This window comes from Bacillus rossius, chromosome 3, assembly GCF_032445375.1.
Source record: "Bacillus rossius redtenbacheri isolate Brsri chromosome 3, Brsri_v3, whole genome shotgun sequence".
In the NCBI taxonomy this organism is placed as follows: domain Eukaryota; kingdom Metazoa; phylum Arthropoda; class Insecta; order Phasmatodea; family Bacillidae; genus Bacillus; species Bacillus rossius.
The window spans coordinates 64396068-64423761 of NC_086332.1; the positions used below are offsets into that span (position 1 = coordinate 64396068).

At 36.8% G+C, this 27694-nt stretch overlaps 1 protein-coding gene across 2 annotated transcripts in view; it reads right to left on the reverse strand.

The window, feature by feature from the left end:
* Positions 1-11316: 11316 nt before the first annotated feature.
* The window catches only part of LOC134530807 (cerebellar degeneration-related protein 2), a 145497-nt gene continuing 129119 nt past the window's right edge, over positions 11317-27694 (reverse strand). The window contains exons 3-8 of one of the 2 annotated variants that reach the window (XM_063366023.1): positions 25737-25885; positions 23218-23350; positions 21619-21738; positions 20717-20793; positions 14962-15079; positions 11317-12838 (exon numbers count right to left, since the gene is read on the reverse strand). In XM_063366023.1, the coding sequence (XP_063222093.1) occupies positions 11609-12838; positions 14962-15079; positions 20717-20793; positions 21619-21738; positions 23218-23350; positions 25737-25885 (1827 nt within the window). In that variant the 3' untranslated portion in view covers positions 11317-11608. The remainder of the gene's footprint in view (positions 12839-14961; positions 15080-20716; positions 20794-21618; positions 21739-23217; positions 23351-25736; positions 25886-27694) is intronic. The other variant, XM_063366024.1, reaches the window with a different exon arrangement.

Genomic DNA, 27694 nt, shown 5'->3' on the forward strand with positions numbered 1-27694 from the left:
TTAATAACAAGATTAGGTAAAATTGAGAATACAGTTATAATAACAGTATAAAAATATATAAAATACACTATTAAGTCATTGAAAGGGGAAATTAAATTCTATTTAAATATTTGTTATTGTAAACAACTTGAACTACAGTCTAATAATAATTACAATTATTGTAATTTACAATGGGTAAGTTTTTGTTGCGGAAAACTAGTATTATTATCGTCTATCACATAAGGTTGCATCAAGAAATTACCGTTTAACAATGTAAACATGCTGCTATATTTTGTTCACTTGAGTTTATAGAAAAATGTTTCCACACTTCACTTTTTTTCTCCCTACTAGCCATCTCACTATAATTATATAAAAATGACTAAAAACCAATTCTAGCACATGTGATTTTATTTATGTTGACTGAATATATAAAATTATAAATACTTTTTCACTTTTCACGTCACATACAAATAACAAACGGATAATGTTACCAAAGACACCCATAACGAGTTTGTAAAACGCAGTGATAAAAACTAGAAGGTATCGGGACCACGATTTTGAACCCCTACTACGACTCGAAAAGATTGTCATAGAATCCACTGCAACTGCTTGTGGTATTTTGATTGCGTGCCATCTATTTTACTTCTCTGGCTATAGGTAATGTACAAGGCCACTAAACAAAAGACGAAACGTAAATAAACGTGTAAGAAAAATGCATTTTTTATTGTTTGAGGCAATGAGATTTATTAAACAATATATACAAATATTACCGTATTTCGTCCTAAAATGTGTAACAAAATATTATACGGTAAAAACCTACTTAATTACGCCGGGACGTAAATAATCGGCAAAGTAATCGTTAAGATAATCGCTGATTACGATTAATCGGTAAGTACCCATAATCGCCGATTACGATTCATCCGTATCCGCATCGGTGCACCACTATTTAAAACTTAAACTTCAAGTCCTGGGAACTTCCCAGCCTTGGGTCCGCGAAACGCACGCCATGTTGCATTTGTTGACTGCAACTGTTCTTTTATTTTCCGCCACTGACGAACACTTTTTTCGTGCACTTCAAACTCCCTTTCAGCAGCCCTGTTCCCATGCTCTTCAGCATAACAAACAACTCTCAATTTAAACTGCGCAGTGAGGGATTTACATTTACCCATTCTCTACTCTACACTACAAAACTCGACGCGAAACTCATGCCTTGAACTTGCGTGCGTGTTGGTCAGCTGTGTTTACCGTTACCGTGCTTTGTTCAGTTCAACGAATTTCCCCACCCTTTCAGGACAGGAGAGAAAGGACAGCTCGAGTTAACGGCTTTGTTTCCAGAGCCGTCAACTTTCCATTCGTACTGCGTCCTTCAGGGGTGGCCAAAGTTGTGTTGCCCGCCGTAGACGACTGGTGCGGACATTATGCAAATTTTTAATTTTTTCTTTTAAGGATATATAAATAAAGGGTGCGGACATTACGCGGTATTAATATAGATTGTTTGGCGTGCTCTTGTACTCTGCCTTTTTTTAAATAAACGTACTTTCCATGAATGGTTTTTTTTATGAATAAATTTACCTAACAAAAAATTTTTTCCCCGCTTTTTCGTTGCACCCCTACTTTTCAAACTTGATTTTTGAATAAAATGTGCGATGATTATACGAGAAAATACTGTATTTTTCAGTAAGTATGGTTTTTGTTTGAATGCATCTCAAAAGTACCTTCACTTGTGTATTTTAGTATACATACAGTGAACTGTGCAGTTGTTACCTGTTCAAGGAGGATGGTTCTTTGCGGTGGATTGTTGGCATTTTGCCACAGTTATGTAGTATATTATCTATACAGGTTTTTGTGGAGTTGCAATTTGTTATAAGTTATGAGCAGTTCTTTGATTATCTGAGGTAACAGTTTCCAGATATTACAGTCATCACTTGCCAGGGATAATTTCTCTGAATGTGGAGTTTAAGAATACAGTGATGTTCTTTTGTAAAGCATTTGCTCAATCAACTGTAAAAAAAAATTCTAATATCTGTTTTATGGGTTTGTGAAATAGGACTTAATAGTATTTTAATTGTGTTTGTGCCATGCATCTTAAAATTTAATTAAATCCATTGTGACTACAATCTTGGTTGTGTGCCATCCATATGCCTACTGCATCTTTCATTTAATTATTTTAATTTATATGTGAAGCATTGTTTAACGTGTAGATTTTTATACTTGCCGTAATATTAATGAAATTTAAAAAAGTTCATTTGCATAGTCAATATTATATTTAACATTTTTTAGACAGTCTCATTAGGAAAAATAAATGTATTACAGATTGAGACTTCTCAGGTTGAAACTCCGTGCTACTGGATAGTCACAAAATAATTAAAATTTCAGACTTAAAAAAAAAAAATTGGTTGTCTGTAAAGTCGGTTTACGGACGATAGTTTAACGTGACATCATAACAAAACATTGATGAAATGATTGCATACTTTTATGAATAAAATTGAATCATTTTTATTGAATTATCACTATTTTGTATGGATACAAAGAAGGAGTGAAATGAAATCTACAATTTAATTGATAAATTTACTTTTATTTGCTCTCATTAATTCAAATATGTTTATTACTTTAACGAAGAGATTATTTTTAACTATAACTTTTATACACGTTTGTTATTTAACTTATTCCAAGCTGTGTTATTCTGTTAAGGATAGGACGATGATAGAAAAAGTAGGAAACGAATGGGAGTGTTTCAAGGATGATGTGAAGGAAAATGGCTTACCCAACACCAAAATGCAGTCAAAAATAATATATTTGCACCACGGACTCTTCAGCAATGATAGGAGGAACGGCTTAGCAAAGAGCAATGAAAATATTACATTGAAATGCATGAAAACAGAATTACGCGGCGGACTCGGTCGCAATGCTAGGAGGTTCAGGTTAGCAAAGAGCAATATAAAATGAGCGAAACGGAACAAAGTGCGTAACGACACACTTTTTCGTGCGTGCCGCCGGCGTTCGATTTATTAGACGTTGCCACGTCAAAAAAAAATACTGTATTTGGGATTGGTTATAATTTATAATTCTCATAGCAAAAGTATACTTGGTGAATTTCTGCTTAGGAAGCTTGGATAACAATGCAACCTCACAACTAAGAGAACTGATAATAGCAGAAGTTAGATTCATACTCCTTATAAAAATGTCTAAATATCACGCTATATCTAGAAAATGGTGCAGTGTCAAGAAATAAATACTTAAAACAAAAATTGTGGCATTTATTTATGAGCAAGAAAGCTACGTGTATTTCCTAAATTTTTTGTATCTCAAACCATTTAATCTGCAAATTTCCACTCACATGACCTGCCATGCTACAATAGTCTTTGCTTAAAATCCCAGATGCTCTGACGTGATGGGAACAGTTTACAAGGGAAGGACACGACCTGGGAAATTCACTTCGGGATGAGACACCCTTGTTAGTGGAGAAACTATGCGTTCTGCATCTAAATGTCACTTGTGCCAGTTTTAACAGCTATGGTTTACTGTGGCCTGAACAGGCATGCATGTTATTGATAAGACAGGATAAACACTTTGGGATGGCTTGTAGGAGGGGGAAGAGAGCACATGTTCATCATTGCAGGGTCATCTCAGTTCCTCTTTGTTTTGGCTGCTCTACTTCCTTTCCCTTCCATTCACCCTGACTCCCTTCAGCTACAGCTGCATTATTATTTATACTTTTGCTTTGTGAACAACCACTTCTGTTTTGCAGCTTTCAAACTCAATTATTTTTTTCTTCCAACTACTGCTTGCTTTTCTTCTTGTAAATCACTAGTACTGATGAAGAGGCATAAGAAAAGCTGTCATTATTTATATTATATTTACTATGGTTTGTACAGCCGAACCAAGGGTGCATTTAAACACACTTATAATGTAACATATCTAAACACTATCATTGAGTATCCACTGTATTAGCATGTTACTAACGGTATGTAGTAGTCTGTCTTTAGCTTGACCACAGTGGTGGTGCTAAGCATTTACACTTCATCGCCAAATGTAGCATTTTTAAATTATCTTGCATGCAGTTCCAGTTGCTCTAGTTTAGGAAAAGTCCTAAACAAGTTAAGCATAAGAATAAAGCTAGAAGATTAAGATTAATCCACAACTGCACAGTATGTTCTGCTTTACTTGTTACTTCTACATACCTATCTGTTGGCCAATGCTTTAGTGTCTACACATTGCACAAACTATGTGCTGGGTTACTCATAACACTATTACACAAAGTACATAGGTAGTCAACTCTATTCTACAAACCTTCGTGGCACCTCGGATAATGGTATGTCAAAAATTATGTATTGGAATTTAGACCAATTTTGTTCCTTACATTGACCAGTAACCAGTAACCAGTAACCACCAAATCCAGAATTTTTTTGCATGAATTCATTGTTAAATCTTATCTGGCACAAAAAAGTTTTTAAGTGAAACTTCTTTGCTGAGGGGGTGTAAGGGAAACTAGATGATGTAAGGTTGGTAGTGGTGAAGTCTTCTAACGCAGTATGTAATTGGGGAAGCCTAAGATGTACATCAAGTTCTGTCCCTGCCGGAATACGCCCGAATATTCACCTTCAGCCAACCTTTGGTTTATTTATATATATTTATATCTCTCTGTTTATTTTAATGTAGCTATACTAAACTAACTAACCGTCCATAATGTTTTAAAGTGTTTTAATGTAGCTAACCTAACCGACCACTTTTAATATTTGAATTCATTTATCCTGCGCAAAAATAAAACAAATCCCAAGGTTGGCCGAAGGTGAATATTCGGGCGTGTTAGGGCAGGGACAGAACTTGATGGACATCTTAGGCTTTTCATGTAATGGAGTAGGAAATAAACAACCATATTACGATACATGTCATATTTGTTAACATAACATGGCGCAGTTGGCAGATTAAATATGGATTCATTCGTCAAACCCCTCAAAAAGCTTAGGTGCAATGATAATATTGCCAGTAATTGTCTGCAGTGGAAGAAGAAATTCAAGTACTACCATGAAGCAGTCGGCGGAGAGGGTGTGTCGGCATCCCGACAAATAGCAGTGTTGATAAAATTAATGGGTCATGATTCTGAGGACATTTACGAAAATTTTAAGTTTGATGCGGAAGAACAGCAAAACCTAAAAACAGTGCTGATAAAATGTCAACGTAATCTTACGTATGAGAGGCATGTCTTCTTTACATGCTCACAGCGGGGAGGCCAATCATTTGATTCGTAGGTGGCAGAATTGAAAAATAAATTGGAAAATTGTGAGTTTGGCACAATGCGAGAAAACCTTCTTAATGATCGCATTGTATGTGGTATAGCAGCCAGTGCACTACATCAGCGCTTATTAAACGAGCATGACCTAAGAGTACAGGCAGTTGACTTTTGCAGAACAGCATAAATCACAGAAAAACACCTGAAAACATTTCAAAACGAAGTTGCAGCAGTGCAAGAGATAACCTACAAAAGTCGTCCAGTGACAATCCAGCAGAGTGCACAGGATGACTCGAACTGCAAACATGGAAACAAGTAGCAGTGGTGGTTTCAGTGTTCCTGATGGAGAAAACAAACATCGGGCGTGTCCAGAATATGGTGCAAGTTGTAACAATTGCAATGGCACTAATCACTTTACCAAGATGTGTCGCTCCTAGAAGAAAATTAAAGAAGTGCGTGAAATGTCCTCGACTTCATCTTCCTCTTCTGAAGTTATGATTGTTGCTGAAGTTACGTGCGTTGAATTTGTTGTTGGTTCCGCCGAAACTCCTCCAGCATGTAGTGAACATAAAAAATTGTGCTTTTATTTGGTCTCTGGTAATGAGAATGAGCCAGAATGGACAACCAAAGTTAAGGTAATGAATGATCATTTTATTAAATTTGAGTTGAATACTGAAGCCCAGACTAACCTAATATCACGGAACATGTTTGAGAGGCTTAGAATCAGCCAGAAAAGCTGTAAAGTTCAAATGTGCGGCTAGTTAACTATTTTGGGGAGAACATACCTTTCCTTGGAAAATGCTATCTGAAATGCACGTACAATGGCAAAGGATACTAGAATTACATGTTGTGGAGAAAGACTAAACTTCACCCATTTTGGGTCTTTCAACTTGTTTTATGCTAGATCTGGTAAGAAAAGTAGATTTAATTGCAGGTAAAAGATTGGATCTCAATTTTTCTGAGCTAATAATCAAGTACCCTAATTGTTTTACAGGAATAGGTAGCTGCCTGGTACTTATAAAATGGAACTGATGAGAGATGCAAAACCTGTTATCCATGCCCCTCACAAGGTTCCGGCCGCTCTCGGGAACCCCTCTAAATAAAGTTAGGTTGGTCAAAAAAATTTTTTTTGTCAAAGTTACAAAATCAACTGAATGGGTTAATTTCCTTGTGATTGTACACAATCGTGATGATAGTATATGAATTTGTTTAGACCCCTCAGAATTTGAATGAAGTGCAGATGGCAGGTGCAAAGTATTTTAGTGTTCTGGATGCTTCGCAAGGGTTTTGACAATCAGTTTGAATGAATGCAGCACAGATTACTGTATGTTCAATATTCCATGGGGAAGATACAAATTTTTGCATTTGCCACATGTTCTATGTTCTGCTCCAGAGGTCTTCTACCGCAAGTTTGGGGAATTATTTGAAGGGTTGCCAGAGGTGCAACCTATGTTGATGACATTATCTGTTGGGGCAGTACCAAGCAGGAGTACTATCAGAGACTGATTGCATTAATGAAGAGTGTTCAAGAAAATTGTGTTAGATTTAATAAAAAGAACTGCAAAATAAGTGTTAAGCAAGTTCATTACCTGGGATATATTTTCACTGAAACTAAATTTGTACCAAGGGATAGTTTAGTGAATGTAACTGTATGTGTACTACTGTTTGTTGATAATGGGAGATGTGAAGGACATGAGCTGGAAGAATTGTGAAACTGTATTTTGTTTGTTGAAGAAAGGAGATGTAAGGGAAACTAGATGATGTGAGGTTGGTAGTGGTAAAGGCTTCCTGCGCAGCAGTACATGTCATATTTATTAACATAACACTTTGAGCATTAATAAAATTCTGATTGCATGAGGGGAACCGGGAAAGGAGGGGAATAGTTAGGTACGTGGTGGGGGATCTGATGGAGACGGCCACCATGGTGCTTGAACAGCGTTGCCGAGACACTTTTCCACAAAAGAGAGGGGGGGAGAGAGATTTTCCCACAGACACATGCCTGATTCTTGTCACTGCCCTGATGTTCATTTGATACTAGCTGCAACTTGATCCGATGGTTTTTGAGAGATCCTTAGAAATACAGCATTGCAGAGGTTGTTTTCTAAAAAGACACATGTTTAATGTTAGTACCTTATGGCCAGGACCACGGTCACAGTCTGGCAACTTACTATATTTTGCCTTGAAGTGTCTCATCCGCTTAGTAAAGCTCTGGGTGGCCTGTGAACTAGTGGCACTAGAAGTGGAACTCATAGTAACATATTGTTAAATGAAAGTTTTGAATGTATATTATTCTTAATTCCATTGAATTTTTGAAAATTTTTCCTAGATTACTATTTTTTAATTTGTTTGGGGTCTTGGTAAATGCCAAATCTGTTCCAGTGCCTTGACACTTCTCCGCGTTTGCCAGTTAAGTTGAAGTGGTAAAAGAATGAGGCATTCTTGTATTGCACCTGGTTGTAATGAAGGTTACAGCTAAAAACCGTCTAGTTTAGTATTTATACCTACCTAACGATCTGTTCAAAAGAAAAAGATGGCAAGCTGCAAAATTAAGTTGAAAATTAAAGCGTTAAAATCTTACTTATATTAAAACGAATTACTGGATTATAAATCACATTTGAAAAAATGACACTTGCTTAAAGATTAAAATGTATAGCAAACACATTTATTCTTGATTTAAATGTGCAATTAACATTTCAAGCATGCTTTCTGATGGGAGATCCAAGTTTGTTTAGTTTCCGCATTCTTAACACTCCAACTTTTAACTGACAATTGCTGCAATGTTACCAGTTACTGATATTCATTTAACCCCTAAAATGCTCCCAATTAAATTAAAAACCCTAACTGTATTCGAAGGGTAAAAATAAAGTCTTAAAAAAATATGCCCACTTTTATACAAAACCCATTTAACACTATGTTAATAATGGGTTCCACTACTACTAACTAGTGCCGCTACTTCGCAGGCTGCCGTGAGCTTCCCTAATCATACGAGACACACACCAAGGTAGAAAAGTGTAGTAAGTTGCCATACCTAATTATTTGACTGTGGCCAGGACCAAGACTTTTCCACCCTAATAGATTTTCCAAATATGTGTGTTTTTTCAAGGGTAAATGGAGGAACATCTGTAGTGTTAAAAAAAAATTAAAATGTTATAAATTTTTTTTACAGAAAAGCAGTGACCCTTACAATTTACTTTTAAATGTAAACATGTCGCAAAATTGTGCAGTTTTAACTGCCTTCATAGGCGATGACACATCTAAAATGTGTGTGCAATGTTTAATTAAAAGGTTGATAATGGCCAGACACACTTTGTAATATCTTAATCAAAATATCTTCTTACATATTTACACTCATGCCTTACCGGGGACTTGAACCGAGAACCCCTTGCACTATAAGCCGCTGTGCATCAGACTGTGTTATGATGGTTCGCACTGAAATGCCTCTTGCATGAGCCCAGTTTCAACATGAAGCCTCTAAATCATTAACTGGCATCATTGGCCACTTGGTGATCACTGACCACAATCCAGATTTCCTCAACATTTGAACAGTCTGTTTTGTTCTCTGTACTTTGGTCTAGTGTTTCATTATATACACTCAAGATTCCAAAACAGACAACAATGCTTATACAGCACCAAATTCCATCAGCAGTTAAAATTTTACCACACCCAGTCTATTGTGATGCAACAAACATATCTAGAGCAAATTTTTATCTCATATAGGTAGTTTACGAGACAAACTGTTTGCTTATAAGTACTAAGTTTTGCATGAATAGTTGGTTGCACTGCAACTTTGTTATATCATAAACCTACATTAATGTTTAAAAATATATTTTACTTAGTAAAATTCATAATTTAATGTGCTGAATAAGTATTAGTATACTTTTACATAATCAAGTATGTGATGTTTTGGTAAATTAGCAAACAGTGTTAGTTTGTGTTGGCATAGATATTCTTGGCAAATTTTTTATAAATAGTAAAATAAAATATAAAAAATGTAATTTTAAATACAAATGTTTGTAAGAAGACTGATGGAAATGTTAAGTGTAAAAAATATGCATTTACATCTGATCTTTCACTATGGCTAAATGTAACCAGATGACTAAAAAGATTTTAAAACAATTGAGAGCTATTTAATATTTTAAAGTCTGATTTAAAAAAAAATGAATTTTTTGACTATAGAGTATAAAATGATTAATAGTTGAATTTTTTACTAAAGATATATTTCACAAGATTTTAGGGGGCGCCTTGTGTGGTGGCAATGGAGGGGAGGGAGGGAAGAAGCAGCTTAAAGGGGCAATTACACAAGTAAAAGGGATAGCAACTAGGGCACGTAACAGGATCGATTACAAGGATAGAGTAAACAGGATAGCATTAGTTGCTCTATTACTTTCCCATTTACATTCTGTTACCTGCCCTAGTTGCTATCCCGTTAACTCTGCACATGTAATTGCCCCTTTAAGCTAGCCAGGATTTTCAAGTGGGTGAACAATAATTAAAAATAACCTAATCTAGGCATCCCCCAAATCACAGAATAAACAATATAAAAGAAATATGTTTTGAATAGTCATATTAAAAGAGAACCAATAGAGGGGTAAATAGCAGATGCCATGTTTGTCCCAACACAATTTTCTCAGCTAATAAATTACAAGTAAACCCGAAGAAAACCAAATTGCAGGTACCGTCACTTGGTTTCAGCATTAAAAAAAACAGGTACTAGCATTTGTAGCTACTAGTTCAATATAAATGTTTTTTTCAATCTGTTTGTTATATGAACTATTTGAGTATAAACCACTTGTTTTTATATCTTGCACTTGTGAACAACTGGATGAAACATGCATGCGCATTGAACTGCATCATGTTAAATTTCAGTTGCACGACACACACATTTGTTAGGAAGCTAAAAATCTATCCATAATGTACCTAAAGCAGCATCACTTCAAATATACATTTCATTGACTGTTCTATGACTAAAAAATCAACATACAGACAAATTTAAATGAATATTTCAGGATGGAGTGTGTATCTACGAAATTTGTTCGTGTTGAGCTCGACAACTAGAGATAAAACAGTTTAGGTGAGTGCCAGAAATTGGTAGAACAGTCTGAAGACTGGTGAAAATCTGTGGTTGAAGCAACCAAGTAATAATCAACCCTGTGGAAGACTCGTCAGTAAGACTAAGGAATGGCAGAGCAGATCCATCACTAAGACATTCTAGTGTTGGATTTGGTTTTACTTAAGGATGGGCCAACCAAATTGTTAGTATTTGATGCATTTGATATTTGAGGAAAAATAATTTAAAAAAATTATTAGAGGAAATAAAAGTCAACCTGATAAGCTCTTAAGTTTATTAGGTCAATTTTTTCTTCATACTTATCCTGTTTATGAATAAACCATTTAAAAGGTTAAATTTTTCTACACCATAGTTAATATGTATTTTTTATTTATTATACATTATATTTTGGACTAGACATTTGGATTCAAATTGGAGATACAGATTCAAGAAAATTGGGATTTGACCCATTACTAGTTTTACTACATCAGTGAAGTAGTTTTTATTTACTTTTAGATTGTGAGGTCATTAGAGACAAACTAAACAGGACAGCTGAAGGAAAACTGGTGAGGAGTGTGCCGTGACCAACAGCAAAGAACCATCCCAGCATTCACCTGCAGTGAATTTAGGAAAACCATGGAAAACAAATGAGGATGGCATAACTGGGGTTCGTACCAGAGTCCTCTGGAATTATACAATAATTTTTTTTTTGCATGGAGTGAATAAGTCATGTAAATGGAAAGTTAAAGGCTAGGCTTTCTTACTCTCCCTTCGAAGCTGATCAGTTCAGCACCGGTGAGTGGCACCTTTTTGGAATTAACACAAGTTTAATCATTTTGTTATGTTGTAAAAGTTTTTCAAAGTTTAGTAGTTAGTTTTTTAGTAAACTATTATCTGCACAAATTGAATTTTGATTCAAATTGGTTAATGTGTGTGTCCTATATATGTTCTCTAACAGGGATGAAACTAGAGGCAGACGGGGCTTCTGCATTATAATTATTTTTATAATTATATATATAATTATTATAATTATTTTTATAATTATTTTTATAATTATATATATATATAATTATGAGCACTTTTTAAGGTATAGCTTTAATAAAACAAATTTTTTTTATAAAAAGTTTTTTAGTTGACACATATACATACTTCGAATTTATTAAGATCATTTGCGACACATAAAACAAGTTATTTATTATGACTCATGCGACGACTATACTAATATTTTCATTCAGTTACACATTTATTCCTATCCCAAAGGACTGTCACACAGAGTATTTGAGTATTTAGATGAAACATGTGGGCCATGATAGAGAATCTGTACACTTAAGGGGAAAGAGAACGAAGATGAACTAACAGCGATAACTATTGTTGTATGGCGGGCGTGGGTTGGGATTCTTCGGCCCCAGCCTGAGCACTTCTGCGTATGACTTCTCGAGACGCCTCAGCTTGGCGACCTCCTGGGAGGCGGCGCTGACGAATGGCTGTGGCTGGAAGTCCCACGACTCTACCTTCTGGACACTCCTGTCCCGGGCGTAATTCTGGTTCTCGAACACACGTGTGTCCCGCCGTCGACGCCCACCCTGCCTGTTGCTACCGGCCTGCAGCCGAGCCACACAGCTGCCGACCGCTGCCATCGCCTCCATCCGCTCCACCTTCTCGACGCCCCGTGGCCCCTTCGCAGGGGAGTTCTTCCGGCTGTGTGACTTCTTGCGGCCTGAACCCAGAGCCAAGTACTCTAGGATATCGTGTTTGGGCTTGGGGGAGTCCGTGTTCCTCTGGACCACCGGGTTGCCATCATTCTGAGGGCCGCACCTGTCTTCACCGTTTGGCAAGCTTGGGGCATCCTTGTCCGTGGGGGCATCCTTGTCCACGAGGACATCCTTCACTGGCAGCTTCGGAGTCGTCTTTGCACGAGTGTTGTCTTGGCTCCTCTTCGACTGCTGCACTGCCGAGGGAGGCTTCTCCTCGGCCTTCGGCATGGGCTCCGCTGCTGCAGCCTGCGATGAAACTGCAGGGGCGGAGTTGAGGGCAGCGGCCTGTTCACACTCTGTCTTCTCCTCCGCGGCCCTCTTCAGCACTGCAAATATCTCCCGGAACAGCTGCTTGTACTCTGGGGTCTTGCGAAAGCGACTCTCCACCGGGTTGATGTCATCGTAGATGCTGATCCTGCAGTCATCGCCGTCTGCGACGGAGCACAGGAAGTAGCCTGGTAAGTACTTTTCCGTCTGCGTGGCTTTGTTGCTGATCTCGTCGGAAAATCCAGAGGATGAAGTTTCTGCCTCGGAAAACTCCGTGGGGGTGCCGGAGAAGGCCTTGTGAACCTTGTTCTTTGTGAAACCGTTGACTTTGCCAACGTTTTCTTGGTGATCCAAGCTGTTCGAACTTCCTTCTGTCTCATTCTTGCTGTTGAAACTATTGAAGTCACCTGACAAGCGGAGTTCATCCTGCAGTGACAGGCAGTTCTCACCAGTTGACTGTTGCTTTGCTGGTGAACCTTGCTGCATCTTCAGTAGTGCTTCATACTGCTCCATAAGGTTCTGGTACGCCATGTCCACCGATGCATTTTCATCCTGAGAGTCCTGCATAAACAAATACATTGTACGCAAGACCATTTGGAAAGACAATCACTCACAAGGGGAGGGTATGACTTGGGAAATTCACCAAGCACACTGGCCAGCCTATTCCGAGAAAAATAGCCTTTGAAAATTTAAGCACAGTTTATATACTAGTTAAGTTTCACTCTAGCAAACTGCGCAGCAGCCTAGGTGGTAACGAACTAGCTTGCAGCCCAACGCTTGGGTTTATTCTCATTAACTCACTTTTTTTAATAATTAAAATTTTTTAAAATAAATTTATTGTTTTACTAATAATAAAGATTCTCATCCCAAAGTGAATTTCCCAAGTCATGCCCTCCTCTTGTCAGTACAGAGTATATTAGAAATATTTACACAACCTTAATCTTTTAGGTTAAGCATGCTTAGAAAATAAGCTATTTCAAACTTTATTTGTTTTTGTCATTTATAATACAAAATGTTTTTAGGTAAAGTACATTTAAATTAATGCTTATCTAACAAATTTTTCCTACCTAGTTTATATTCTGTACTAAATTTGTTTTTAGTGTAGATAATTTTAAACACACACATACAATATGGGTTTTCCCTCATTCAGGCCTGTATGCCCGACACCGTTTTGTCAAGTTATAAATATGTTTTTACACTAATTTTAATCAGCTCTTCACATGAACACAGCCATTGCTCTGCTGTATGTACAGCTTTCAGGGTTTTCAAGTTACATTTTACAATCTTTTTGGACACAATTGAAAAATGCAATTAGTACTTCAGTGAGACAAATATGTTTCATTGTGTGGTTTGAACTTGTTTTTCACTAAACTTTACTACCCACTACTTTGTCCCACTCCACCATATATCACTAGCAAGGCAGTGAGTACAGTTGAGGTGTTTTCAGTTTTAGTTTTGTCACCAGCTCATATAATAAATATCTGTTTAAAGAGTTTTCACCAATTTCAGCAATCAATGCACAGACTACTTGAATCCTCACAAATGGACCTCATAACACTTACCATTTCAATTCACTACACTTGCACTAACTTTTTAGTTTTTTAAGCTGGTGTTCATAGCTTATATGCATTCTGACCCAAGACACCCACATGCAAAAAATGACATAGTAGTAGTTTCATCATGAACTTTTAGTTTTGCTAACCCAACAATATGTACAAGTATAAGACTTGTTGTGTACCCCTCTCCCCTCACGATGTGTGCTCACAGTGATATGCGGAGGTCTTTGGTAAATGCTAATGACTTCGTTCCAACCTGAAGAGCAAAGAGGGGTTGAAAAGGAGTAGTTTCACTGCTCATTGCATCTGCTCTTCTTTGTGAAATGAATCCTTTAATGAGATTGCTCTAGCATGCAGAACTAAGCATGTCACTTAAAGAGTCCCATTCACATTTCTGACAGTAAGTCTCTACAGAAACCTTAGCGTAAATCATTCTCACGCGGAATTAGCCCATAGTAAGGCGGAATTACAATAGCAAGTCTCCTCCATCCGTTCGTCATCCGTCTGTCGGTCACTTGACCTGCAGCCAATCTGATGGCCCGATAAATTCTGTCTGTCCATCAAAAGCTTGGCAAGCTTGAACTTTTGACGGGCGGATGAATGGATTATGTGTATAGCTGTGTCTACAGCAGTCAAATGTTACCCGAGTACAGACCTGTAGTGTTTGTATAGGTTGATCAGATGTTTTTTATAGCAACAACTACACATCTCCAAACAATTTATTCATAACACTGAATTTTTCTGAGGAAATGCTAATACAATAAGTACAAAAACACAAGATACCTAAATAGCAAACATTTATCCAAATATGCACGTGAAAAACATGGATTGCTGGCAGTACTTTTTGGAAAAACATTCTGATGGACAGATGAAGTCAAGTTGTAAATAGCTTGGCTAGATGCGTGGCGTTGACGGACAAAAGAGTGACTGACGGATGGAGGCAATACTGTAATTTGCATGGAGACATTACTAGCTAGCACAGATCAGAGTTGTCCTCACCAAGTAAGAAATATTCAAGTTTATGTATTCACACCAGCAGAACCCTTTATTCCACTGCTCTCAAGATGAAACATTTACACAGAAATAACCAGTATTCTACGCGAAAAAAAGAAGTTCCAGTTATCTCACCCATATCTGCTGCATGACGGCACTGCTCTGGGCATCGCTGCTTGTTGAGTTGGCAACGCTCATGTTGTCATCCACCAAACCCATCTTCTTGAGGCAACGCGGGCACACATAACCGCGTCTGTAACATGATGTATGAGCCTTACACATGACCAGGCGGGTGATGGCATGTCGCAAATGTTAATGAAGTTGGTTACAGCATGCTGTAAATCTTGCCAAAGTTTATGATAAAACCTAAACTAAAAAAAATATTGATTCAAGATGTTATTTTGGTTATACACCATTGCTAGTTACACGTGTCAAACCATGATAATGAAAACAAAAATTAAAAACACAAAAAATTATTAACAGGCATATACACAGAAAATGGGCTAAAATCAGCAGATGTCAAAAAATTAAAACTATAAGCAGCACAGAAAATTCAGTGAAAGTAATTAGTAAAAAAAATAATTACAGCGAAGATGGATATAAACTATGAGACATTAGCAATAAGGACAGTAAAAAAGACAAAAAAAAACTACCTTGGACAACCTAGCCACTAACAGATGAACCCAACAATAATACTAAACAGATACAGTAAACTCCCTATTATCAGCGCATGCTATGAAAAAATACAGCACATATGTAAATCTGTATTTTATTACACATGAGCAAATTTGAACTCTACTGACGAGTGTAGTGTGTGCAGTATACAGTAAAACGCCACAGGCCTTCTCGGAACTCGCGCAGTAGTAGGCTGGCATGCATTGCTATCTATGTCTCTGTCGCACTTTGTTTCTAGTCGTATGGTTGAGCACTTATGTTTACATTACTGAAATGTCTTGTATGTTAATTATTCAGTAAAATACTAAAATTTTAGCATCATTTAAAACATTTTTTACAGTTAATTGTAACTTTTACTGTACATAAATGTTTAGATTTTTAAGTTGAAATTAATGTTTCCTTTTTTGTTTCCCATTTTCGGCTCTTTTGCGAACAGTGACTTTCTAAAGCAACAGTTGCGACGTTTCTGGAATCGAGATACGTTCCAGGCAGTGTCTGATATACTTTTTTTTCTTTCCCAAATTACATTTAAAACTAGGTGTCTTTGGGAGGGGTCTGGGTTAAGGAGTGACAGTGCATCTCAGACCAAAGCCTATAGGCTATAGGTACTCTCTACTCATGCTGGGTTTAAGCCATGCAGGAAGGGTAACATGCATCATGTGCTAGGAGGGGATTGGCCAGCCATGGCAGCAATTGGTGCCATGACTAACTTCCCTCACTTCTTAACTCTAGACTAAAAACAAGATAAATTGGGCCAAAGTAAAACCTGCATAGACACAGGGAAAACCTTGGGCACTTGCATGAGGGATGCAAAATTTCATGCATTAATTACTGCAGGTTGGTTACAGGAAACAGATGGATGGTTCAGGATGAAGAGTTGGACAAAGTATAAAGAGTCTACCATGCGGGGGTTGGGTGCTTGGACTATGTCCGCATTGGGTTTGGGGGGCGACTGTAGTTTCCTGCCAGGCTGCCAGCCAGCCTATGCTAAATTATATGGGGAAAGGTATTAGTGCTATATAAATGAATTTATATAGATAAACATTAAAATTAATAATGTTTTTGTTTTATTGCATTATTAAACCGCGAGCTGAGGCATCCGCTCGTACTCCAGAGGGGATAGAGCGTCAGGTCACCTGTTACCCCTTGCGTGGCCAATGACAGATGAGAGCTGAAATTGTCTGGTGTCTTGCTTATATTTGGGTGTTCTTCCTGTGTGAGTGGAGAATCATACTCTGGGATAATGCTTCTTCATACTTTGTTTTTGTATTTTTTTGTTGTAATGACCCAAGTTACTGCCATTCCCACTTGTTAAATGGTTTAATTACCGATTTATTATGTTGTCTTTTATTCAGTACTTTGGTTAGGTTTTCTGATATGATTGAAATAAAGCTTTTTATTCCTTTTAAGAATTACGTATTTGTGTTTGCCATACATATCAATCATTATTTACATTGTTCCATGATGCAAGTTATTCTGAAGATTTGTTTGGTTTATACTTATATTGAAAAAGCTTCTAGATATAATATTTACCTGTTTGTTTATTTGTGTGATTACATTTTTATGAGCCTTCATTTATTTTTTTAAAGGATTGCTCGTTAATTTTTGCTGTTGTTGAAAAGGAGAGTCTACGTAATTTTCTTTTGTATTTGTTTTTGCCATGGTCCTTTGTTTGAACAAGCAGGTGCAATAACTTGCTGGTTGTGTAAGAATGAGAGAGAAAGAGAGAGAGCTGGTATTTTTCCATGTATTTTTTTGATTGGTTAAAAGTGTCACGAGACTTCGTGATTTTTTCTTCTTGTAATTTTTGTCAGGAAAGCCTCAAATCAAGGGGGTAGGAAATTTGTATAATTTTGTGAGGGATGTGCTGTGATTAGCTGGAGAGTCGTGCACCTGCCGTTTCCTTTGGGTGGTACGCATTTGCACATCAGTGTCTGAATGAGTTACCGGTAGGTCGTATGTCAGACTATGGCTCAAGAAAAACACATTAATGAGAGTTATACAGAATTTTGCGGCATTGGTCCAGGCTCTACCTTATGCAATCAACATTTTTACTCATTTCGAACTGTAACTAGAATTTTTTGACCACAGTCGTAGGTATTTTGCCCACAGCAAGGATCGAGTGAACTTTGTCTTTGTTCCGAGGACCGGGTCCTTTGGCCTGTACTGTGAGTGTGTGTAACCAAGGATCATAATTACGAACTGTATTTCAATATTCACCTTTCGGTACCTGCCAACAGTCAACTCTTTTGTTTTGAAATCAGTGAAGTTATGTGCGACTTGCTTGTAAATTCTACATGTTCTTGTTCTCATGGTTTGGAAATGGCCACCACAATCACATTAGAGTTTTCACGAAATAATATAAAATAGGTTTAAAATCAGTGTGTGTCCTGAGAGACTATTTTCATCAGGAATCATTTAGCACCACGTTTGTATGAAATTTGAACAGTATTTTCTAACCCAACAAATGCTTCAAGTGTTTTTATTAGGGATGGGACGAATCCACATTTTGGTCGAATCCGAATCCTTGTTCGAATCCTCAGTGTTTGTCATCGAATCTCGAATCCCAGTCCCACACTAAACTTCACCACATGTTATTAAAAAAAAAATCACACATTTATTTTAAAAAATTACATAGGCCTATGTATTAAAAAAAATCACATGTGTATTTATAAAATTATAAAATAAGTGCATAGTGTATACACCTGATATAAAATAGAGACAAATAACCTCAAAAACCACACACGTAAGTTTGCATCTGTCCAATTCTCTGTTAAATTAATCCTTCCTATGTTTTCAATAAAATATGTTCGTATAACAGACACCATTTAAAAAAATTTACATTTTTTCTGCAATGTTATATTATTGAAGGTTGGAAATGATCAAGTAGTTATACTAATTGACAAAATGCAGCGTAGTTTATCTTATGTTTGTGCTATTTCCATTACCTTTATAATATAGTTTAGGTATACAATTTTCTAGAGCTGGACGAACCTCAGTTCACTGGTTTCGAACCGAGCCAAACCGAACCTCATACAGAAATAATTGTTTTGAATTAAAATGAACCAATGACCAGCATTTTGGTCTTTAACTGAGTGGTGAGAAAGAAAGGTTCTCCAGCCATATGTAAAATTAAAACATTATATAGCTTAGCTTATATATATACCAACTTTTAATTCATGAAGAAGTTACATCTAAATTTCAAAAAGACTATCTTCCTTTTTCAGTGTACACTAACCTTCATTTAAAAAAAATATTATAAAGATGACGAACATTCAGCATAAGGCCACATAACATATTTACGTGGTAGACATAACCCAACATTTTTAATAAGTAAAACTTTTTAATAGGACATCAAAAAAAAAGGCGAATGTGAATTAAGTTACCTATCTACATATTTTTGTGGTAGACATAACCTAACATTTTTAAAAAGTAAAACTTTTTAATAGGATATTAAAAAAAAGTCGAATGTGAATTAAGTTACCAATCTACATTACAAAACCCGCTGACTGCAGTTGCTGTTTTCTTGGAAGAATGCTGCTCGTCAGAAGAAACTTTAGACGTTTTTTTTGGGGTGGATCTGGGTCATCTGGGTCGTCATTATCTTTTCTCCATTTGGAAAACTTAAACGACGTTAGCCTTCTCATCGCAAATCACCTCAAGAACAATAATATTATAAACGTAGCGTAAAAAGTGTGGTTATAGAAATTTGCGTCGGAAAAAAGAAAACACGAGAAATAATTATGGCTGCCGCGACTACGCTAGTCAATTTAGTACCGTACTGCAAAATTTACTGGACCAGTACTTTTAATACACAAGATTAAATTAATACTTTCATTACCTGACTGTTATAACCAAAAAGGCCAAAGAAAATAAATACATCCCAGTAATTTAAAACATGTAATTTACGTAATCATTTCCTACCGCATTTGTCTTGTGTTAACTTGATCACGTTAGTTTTGCCGAAATACGAGAGTTCTCGTACATGCGCTTTAGTTTAACGCATGGGGTACGCAATCTTTGGTGATTTTACAACACTTCTCGTACACGCACTATAGTTAAAGGTATAATATACAATACCTTTGGCATTTGTACGATAGTTTATATTACGTAGTACGACAAATGCATACAAAATTCTCTAAAGTAAACCAAAAACAAAGCGCGCCTATATGAAAAAATGCTATGCGAGTTATGCGACGATTAATAATTTTTTTTTATTTTGTCTGCGCTTGAAACTGTTGAGGCGACGATAATGCGATAAAAGTCGGAATATTACAAGTAATAGAATTTTGTTGAGCTGTTCTGTGAATGGTCTGAAATGGGGGTTAGAAAATTAGAAAAACGTAATTTTTTTTAAACGAACATTCGGTTTTTCGAATATATTTTAAGAGGTTTCGAACTGAACCGAACGTAAGGGTTCGGTTCGGTTCGAAATTTTCAAACTTCGCCCAGCACTACAATTTTCAATTACTACCTAAAACTCTTAAAAACCCACCTCGAATCCCACCTCGGATCCTACGAATCCTCGAATCCATAGGATTCGGTATATTCCACGAATCCAAGATTCGAAAATCCCATCCCTAGTTTTTATGTATGTCCACTCCAGGCCAAATACTTGGGCTAGCCTGGGAGGCCTGGGGTGCGACATTGTCTTTATTAACTGTTCTTGTTGCTACTGTCTCGGTAGTTTTAGCCCACTGTGTCTATCTGTGCTGTAACAATTTTTTTTTCTAATTCCTTCCACTAAATTTTCTTGCTGCGTATGTTTTTAATTTTTTAATATCTGCTGATTTTAACGGTTTGCAATGCATTGGCATTTTAGTTTTTCTGTATTTTTATATTAATATATATTTTTATTTTTTGTCCATTATCATCATTTCTTATGACATACATTGTCACCAGCAATCGAGTTGGTGTCCCCCCAAACATCTTTAAATCAATCTTCCCCATTGCAAGTTATAAAACCTGCTTGTCTTTGGTTACATTATTTCTGTTTGATGGCTACTTAATGAGTTAAAATCCCAGTGTTACTGACTGTGCTTAAAATTTTCATCTAAATTAGAATATATGAGATTGTTTCTCATGCAAATGCACCCTAGTAATTTCCCCAAAACCCTGCGTTTGCAGTTCTTGTGATTCAACATTACTTGCGGACTGTTTTTCCTGGTTCACTAGCTTCAACCCTGAGGACCGCCGTTCCTTCATGAGTAGTTACCTAAGCTCGTCCCCGGTCAACACCTCCTCCTGCTTGTGCCTCAAGAGTGACAACTGGTCCTCCAGCTTGGAGTTCTCCTGCAACACCACATCAGACATCACACCTCAAACCAATTACATACGCTATTAGAACCCTTTTAATTGATGAGTAACGGTAACATAATGGCTGTTGGAGGAGGGAATGGCCATCTATGGGTTAAAACAAATTGATAGTGGCAATAATAAAAAGCTGTGTTACAGTTAATTGTACACCATCAAGCTTTACCTCCAATGCCAGGTACATCCACATCTAGTCTGGATTAATGAAACACTCTGTAATATGAAAAAGTTTCAAGAATATTAACTTATGCGACTTAAGTAAGGATTTAGTTAAGTTACCCAATAATTATTTCTTAGTTCTCTTTACTTGCCAGTGACTGAAAAATCCAGAAATACATGTACAAAAAGGAAGTCCAAGTTTTAGGTCATTTCTCTAGATAAATGAAGGTACTGATGATGTCCACAAAAAAAAATTGTTATAAGAAATTCCTTAAATGTGTTCTTTGTTTAAGCCTAGTACATATATAACTTAGTGGAACGCTCAAGTTCATTGTGACTGACTGCTACAAATAGTTTATCATGTGAATTCAGAGGCATTAAGTACCATATTCATCTAGGGCGTGAAGACAGCAATGATTGTGTCAGTAGAACACTACAGTTTTGTTTGTGAATCTCTTCAAAGGCAATCTTTAGTTTAAGAGGTAAATTTTTAATATATGAAACTATAAAAAATTGTTATGACAAAAAAAAACTGACGACACCAATTACATCCTTACGGCTCTTGTCTTTCCTATTCAAGTCGAGCTACACATAGCAGTATTAAGTATCTAAAACTGATAAACCAGGAGTGTGAAGGTGGCACACCTGCAGGGCGGCAGCCAGCTGCTCCTCCAGCTCCAGCAGCTTGGTGCGGTCGCGGCTTCGCTGCTGCGTCAGGTCCTGGAGCTTACCCTGGAGCCCCGACACCTGGTCCGCGTCTCCCACCTGCGGCACACGCCATGCCCAGTGCCAGCCCTTCGTGAATAACCCAGGAATGAACCGTGTTCTTCCTTAACAAGTCCCCTCCATCTGGCTGGATGTACACGTGTTTGCAATTGCAATTGGGGAAAAAAAAATTACTACCGCACACTTATTTTTATTTCTAGACACTTTAATGACAAATGTACTTGTCCATAAAACACTTAACTCTAAAACATCACACATTTAATAAGGAAATACGTAATTGAAGGAAAAAACTATTTTTGGTCATGGAAATACAAAATTTGCATGCTTTACACGTTTATATTAGAGTTCTTGGCATGACATTGCAGCAGGACAAACACTTAACACTTAACTTTATTTTGAACGTGATTTAAATAATGAATTACACACCCTAGGTGTTTTTGATTTTCCATGCCAACTGTCATTTCCATTTAGGTGATGGTACGACATGCAAAAGTGCTGTGGTCTACCGGCATATTAAAGTAGCTCAAAGTACAGTTAATTTCCACTAGATTGCAAAGCAGATATATGGCTAGGTCAAAATAAATTTTCTACCAAAATATTTTAAATATTTTTATATCTGTGAATTTGGCATAAAAGTTTATTTTTATCAAAATTAATTAATTACTAAGTAATCAACATACTAGGTTAATGTAGTCAGTCAAAATAACAGCTACTAGCACACTTAAATGTGTTTACAAATAGTGATGGTTTCATTGACCAAAAACCCTGTTATGATACTGTACCTGGTTGTGCTTTACTTTACCAGGCAACTGTCTCGATTTAAAGAAAGTACATGAAACACACACTAGGGTGTGTTTATGGTCAACACTGATCTGGTCTTCCCTCCACATACCTACGGTATCTTGGTTGAGCCAAGACTCGCAAGCAGACCCCATATGCTCATAAGTCAGTTAGATTACAAACCACTCACACAATGCCCACAGCGACGTGATAAAGGTATTTCACTATACCCCTCTCATGTACAGATAAACACCATCCCAATAAGCTTCCAATTACTGTGCATCAGTGCCTGGTTATAAGCAGGGGTGGCCCTAGACTTCGCGGGACCCTGAGCAATTTACTTTTACGGGGACCATAATACTTAGTTTGAAAGGGGGTCTTACTGCACGATGGAGTGGGGGGAGAGGGAAGGTATGGAATAAACGAACCCTTTCATACAATTTTAAGCTAATCTGAACTTTGATTTTGACGATGGTTTTGCTAATATTAAGGAATTTTGAAATGCTTACGATATATGAGATTGGTATTGGCCAGCACTTTAAATTACATGTTGATGGTTTGACTTTTTATTTTTCTTAACATCTATATTTTTAACACAGACTGGACAAACAAGAAAAATACAGATGAAATGGACCGCCATGTTGCCACCTCTGGTTATCAGTGCTGTTTGAGCCACACACGAGCGAAGGCACGATGTAGTGGCCACGGAGGGACGTCGAGGGGGGAAGCGTGGCGCACCTGCGGCAGGTCTGTGCAGCGATGCTGCACCGCCTGGTCCTGCTTGTCGCAGCGCTGCACCGCCTGCAGCCCTTGCACTGCCGCCTGCAGCTCCTCGCAGCGTGCCTCCAGCGTGTCGATGGTCACACACAGGCTGCAACGAGCACCGCGCACCGCTCAGCCTCTACCGCCCACCGGCCTCCGACAACTTAGATTAACACAGTGCAAGATCTTCAATCCTGCATTCCATGGTTCAGCACAAATTGTTCAGATTTCTTAAGGTGGATTCCAGCAGTTGATCTTTGCCACCAAATCACATTTATATGCTGCCAGCGATTTTAGTTCGCTCAGGTTATATAATTCCTATTTTCACACTTGGTATATCAGTTAAATCTACGTACACGTTCAACAATCTGTCATAGCCGTGGCAAATAAAATACCTCTTACTGAACTGTGTGTTAAGTAACCCATTCAGAGAGGAATACAAATAACCACCATTGTGACAAAAAAATACCCAAATTCTGCTGTAATGTTAGATTATGATCCTGCCTGGAAACAACTTATAAAGTTATGATTAAGTTGCATATCCTCATTAGAAAAAATTGGTTGTCCGTAAAGTCGGTTTACGGACGATAGTTTAAGTGACAACGTCATAACAAAACATTGATGAAATGATTGATCCAGAATAAAGGAAATATCATATTTGGCCTGAGACTGAGCCGTAATAGGTTTTTGCAACAAAACCATTTAGGCATTAAAAATTTTATATTCTTTGAGGAAAATTTTTTTTAAAATTTTTCTATCTTTTGTATGATAAAATCTACATCTGCATACAGTTATGAATAAAATTAAATCATTTTTATTGAATTATCACTTTTTGTATGGATACAAAGGAGTGAAATGAAATGTACAATTTGCATTCATTAATTCAAATATATTTATTACTTTTGAAATGTTGTGTGCACCATATTTATTTTTACAAGTACAAAAAAAATTTCACAGTTGCCGGGATTTAAACTGACAACCTTTGGATTGGAAGTTAGCAATGCTGACCGAACAGCCACGATGCCATACTTCAATAGTAATAGTTTCAGATGGTATATATAGATTTATAAAAATTTTGTTCATGGTAGGGGAATAATATTATTTCGTTTTTATAACATGATTTTTATAACAAATGCACATCCCAAACACACCAAACTTATTTATAATGTGTTACAATATTTTTTAAAAAATTGTGCAAAAGATTCCGGGTGTAATTTTAATTATTATGTGTAACTGTAACACACCATTGTTGGTTCAAAACGTATTTGAATATTCAACATTACTTTTAAATAACTGTACCGATTGTGCTGAAAATCGGTGGACGATCGTTAAATTACATAATATTAATAATTCAAACGACGAAAATATGATTGAAAAGTCAAATCGATGGTTGTTCCAATCGAGTGGATGAGAGATGCCACGCATGCATAGGTACTATGAGCATGGAGAGATGCCACGCATGCGTACAATGAGCAAACAGGACACATCCGTAGTGGGACATCCGTAGTGGGACACTTTTTCGTGCGTGCAGCCAGCGTTCATCGATTTATTAGACGTCACGTCGAAAAATGATACGTAAATCTAGTAATTAGATTCCTATCAGCCTAGGTATAAATATCATATACAACCTCTCTCTGACTATAGGAAGGTATTCTTACATAGCACAATGAAAAGAAACAAGTGTGAAGTAATTTTATCTCATGTATTGAGTTTACTAACATTGCAATGGCAGTAGGTGTTAACTTACGTGTGCTTTTTCAGCTGATGCTGTGTCTGCTGTTTCTATCTCCTTGGAGAGAGTTGTTTGAATTTGTTTTTAGATTATATTTTTTTTATTTAATCTGGGTTTGTTTCAGTTTACTTATATTTTCTTCCCATGCACTAAAAATAGTTTGTCATAACTGATGTGTGCATGTCACAAATGTTTTGAAGCTTATCAGTATGTGTTATGTTGTTACATTTTCTGTTTGAAGATTCAAGTTTTCATAGGTATATAATTAAAATTTAAAAATGAATTCTGCCTATTATCATTCAAAATAAATTCATTCCAAGGCCAATTTTAATAAAACCTCATAAGTACCATTCTGAAAAAAAAATATTAAGACATGTTATTAAAATTTGTACACGTAAGTTTTTACTAAACACATGATAACGTTGGTATTTGCTTTTTTCATTGTGTGTTTTTCACTATGTACTTAATTATCTTCAGTTGATTACAGTTCAAACTTGGCCTACAATAATTCCAAAACACTTCCCTAAATAACATGCATTATTTCTTTGTGGTTCTGACATGTCATTTCATTTTTTGTTAGTTGTCTTACTTCTCAGAAACTTCAGTAGCAAAAATTTGAACTAGAAAATCACAATTTGCATTAAAACAATATGTCAACAGTTAAGAGGCAAATATCTAGTGAAAAACAACCATCAACACCAAAACCTTTTCTGCTAACTCCTAACTGCTGGAGTATTATTATAATTTTAAGAATTACTGTTACCTTTTGATATGTTTCTTGTCTGAAACATTCTCCAGCACAAGCCTCTGATTGGCTCTCTCCAGGTCCTGGATGCTCACTTCCAGCTGCTCGTAGATTCGCAGCCTCGAGTCGTTCACCTCTCGCAGTGCTGCCGTCTGCTTCGTCAAGTACTGCAACAAGTGCCAGCGTCAAACACTGCAGTGTGCACAGCTGTAACCCCAGAGGTGCAGCACAAGTCAACAAATTGTAATTTTCCAAGAGAGAAAGTTTGAGTAATGTCAACATAGTGTTCTTTAATTGTGACTAATTATTTCTATTTATAATCAACATATCGATTTATACCACTATATAAGGCAAAAATGTACATCATAGACATGGTGGCAACTCTACTTCATAAAAAAAATTGACTCTTCTTTCCTTTAAGGGTATAGACGTATATTTTATGAAAGAGTTAATGACCCATACAACTACAATCTTGTGGCAATAATGCACTCAGCACATTTTATAAAGTATCACCAGTTACTTCTATTAAACACACAAGCTACTAACAAAGTAATTATAGACACTTGTGCGATTTTTTACACCCATTACATTACAGTTTGTGAATATTTGTTGAAGATATTTGTGACAGATCAAATATGATGGGAGGTATTTTGTTAAATGTTTCAGATTTAGACATTAAATAATATTTATAATAAGAAAATGGGGGAGGGGGGGGGGAAGTGAGACCTAGCCTTAATGTCTTGTTGACAGAGGTCATTAGTAAAACAAAGGTGTACAAGGAGTAGTGAAAGATGCTGCAGGAAATGAGAACCCTGAGAAAACACATTGGCACACGTCAAAGTCAACAGCGTTTCCTGGTTTGCCTTTGATCACCTGGTGGGATGCAAATGATCTGAATTCTCACCTGCCATGGCTCCTGCCAAATCTCTAAGACAACTTTTATACTAATTCCAAAATTAATATCTTTAATACCATACAAAAATCAAAATTTTTTTTAAAAAAATACTACTATTACACCAATTATGGTTGCAATCCACAGCACTTTTATTTATTAATTTATTACATTTTATAGATACATTCCTAATACATTCCTAAATATTATATACAATACACAATTTTTTTTAAATTTTATTGCAGCTTTACTTATTTCTCAGCTTGTCAACTTTCCGTGGTAATCAAGTTAGGCCACAAACTGTTCATATTTTACATACAGACTTATCATAAGTTGGTGGATCTAGTTAATAAATTTTACATGAATTATTTCCTCCTAGAGGGGAAATAGGGGAAGGCATTTGACATAAGTGTAAATTAAGGTAGCCTAGATTATATTTAGTGCCTCAAAATCTGTCTAACATTAGCAGTAAGGTAGGATGAGAATTCCACAGTGTTTGCACACTAAAACATGGCTGACGTGAGAGTAGCTGAGCAAACAACACTATGCAAACAGACAGAGGTCGTCGTGCTTCACCTTTGAGTGTGCCTAGTCATGCTATCTCCCGGAGATACAAACCTGTCGCTACAAACAGCCAACACTGGCATTATGTAAGCACCACATTTACCACCATGAAATTTCCTCCTCTGTGACACGTACAAATAACTGAAAAGTAAAAAGTGCCTACCAACGCTGCATGGTAATTTCTATTCAACACTGTTGAGGGCGTACCGGTGTTAAGGTTCGAATTACTGGTGGAAATAATAGGCGCCACCACGTGAGTGGGCACGTGGACCCGGCTCGATACTCTTGCTCAGGGCGTTACGTGGCCCGTGTGCGGTGAGATAGTAGCCCTCCTGATTTTTAATGCAACACCTGTTCCTAACTAAGCCCGCTCTCAGTGTTGGGCACGCTTCTAATTAACCGCAGTGGGCTCTTAGGGCGTCCCACACGCCGCTGACCATCACTTACATTTATATATATATACATACATATATATATATATATATATATATATATATATATATATATATATATATAGTTT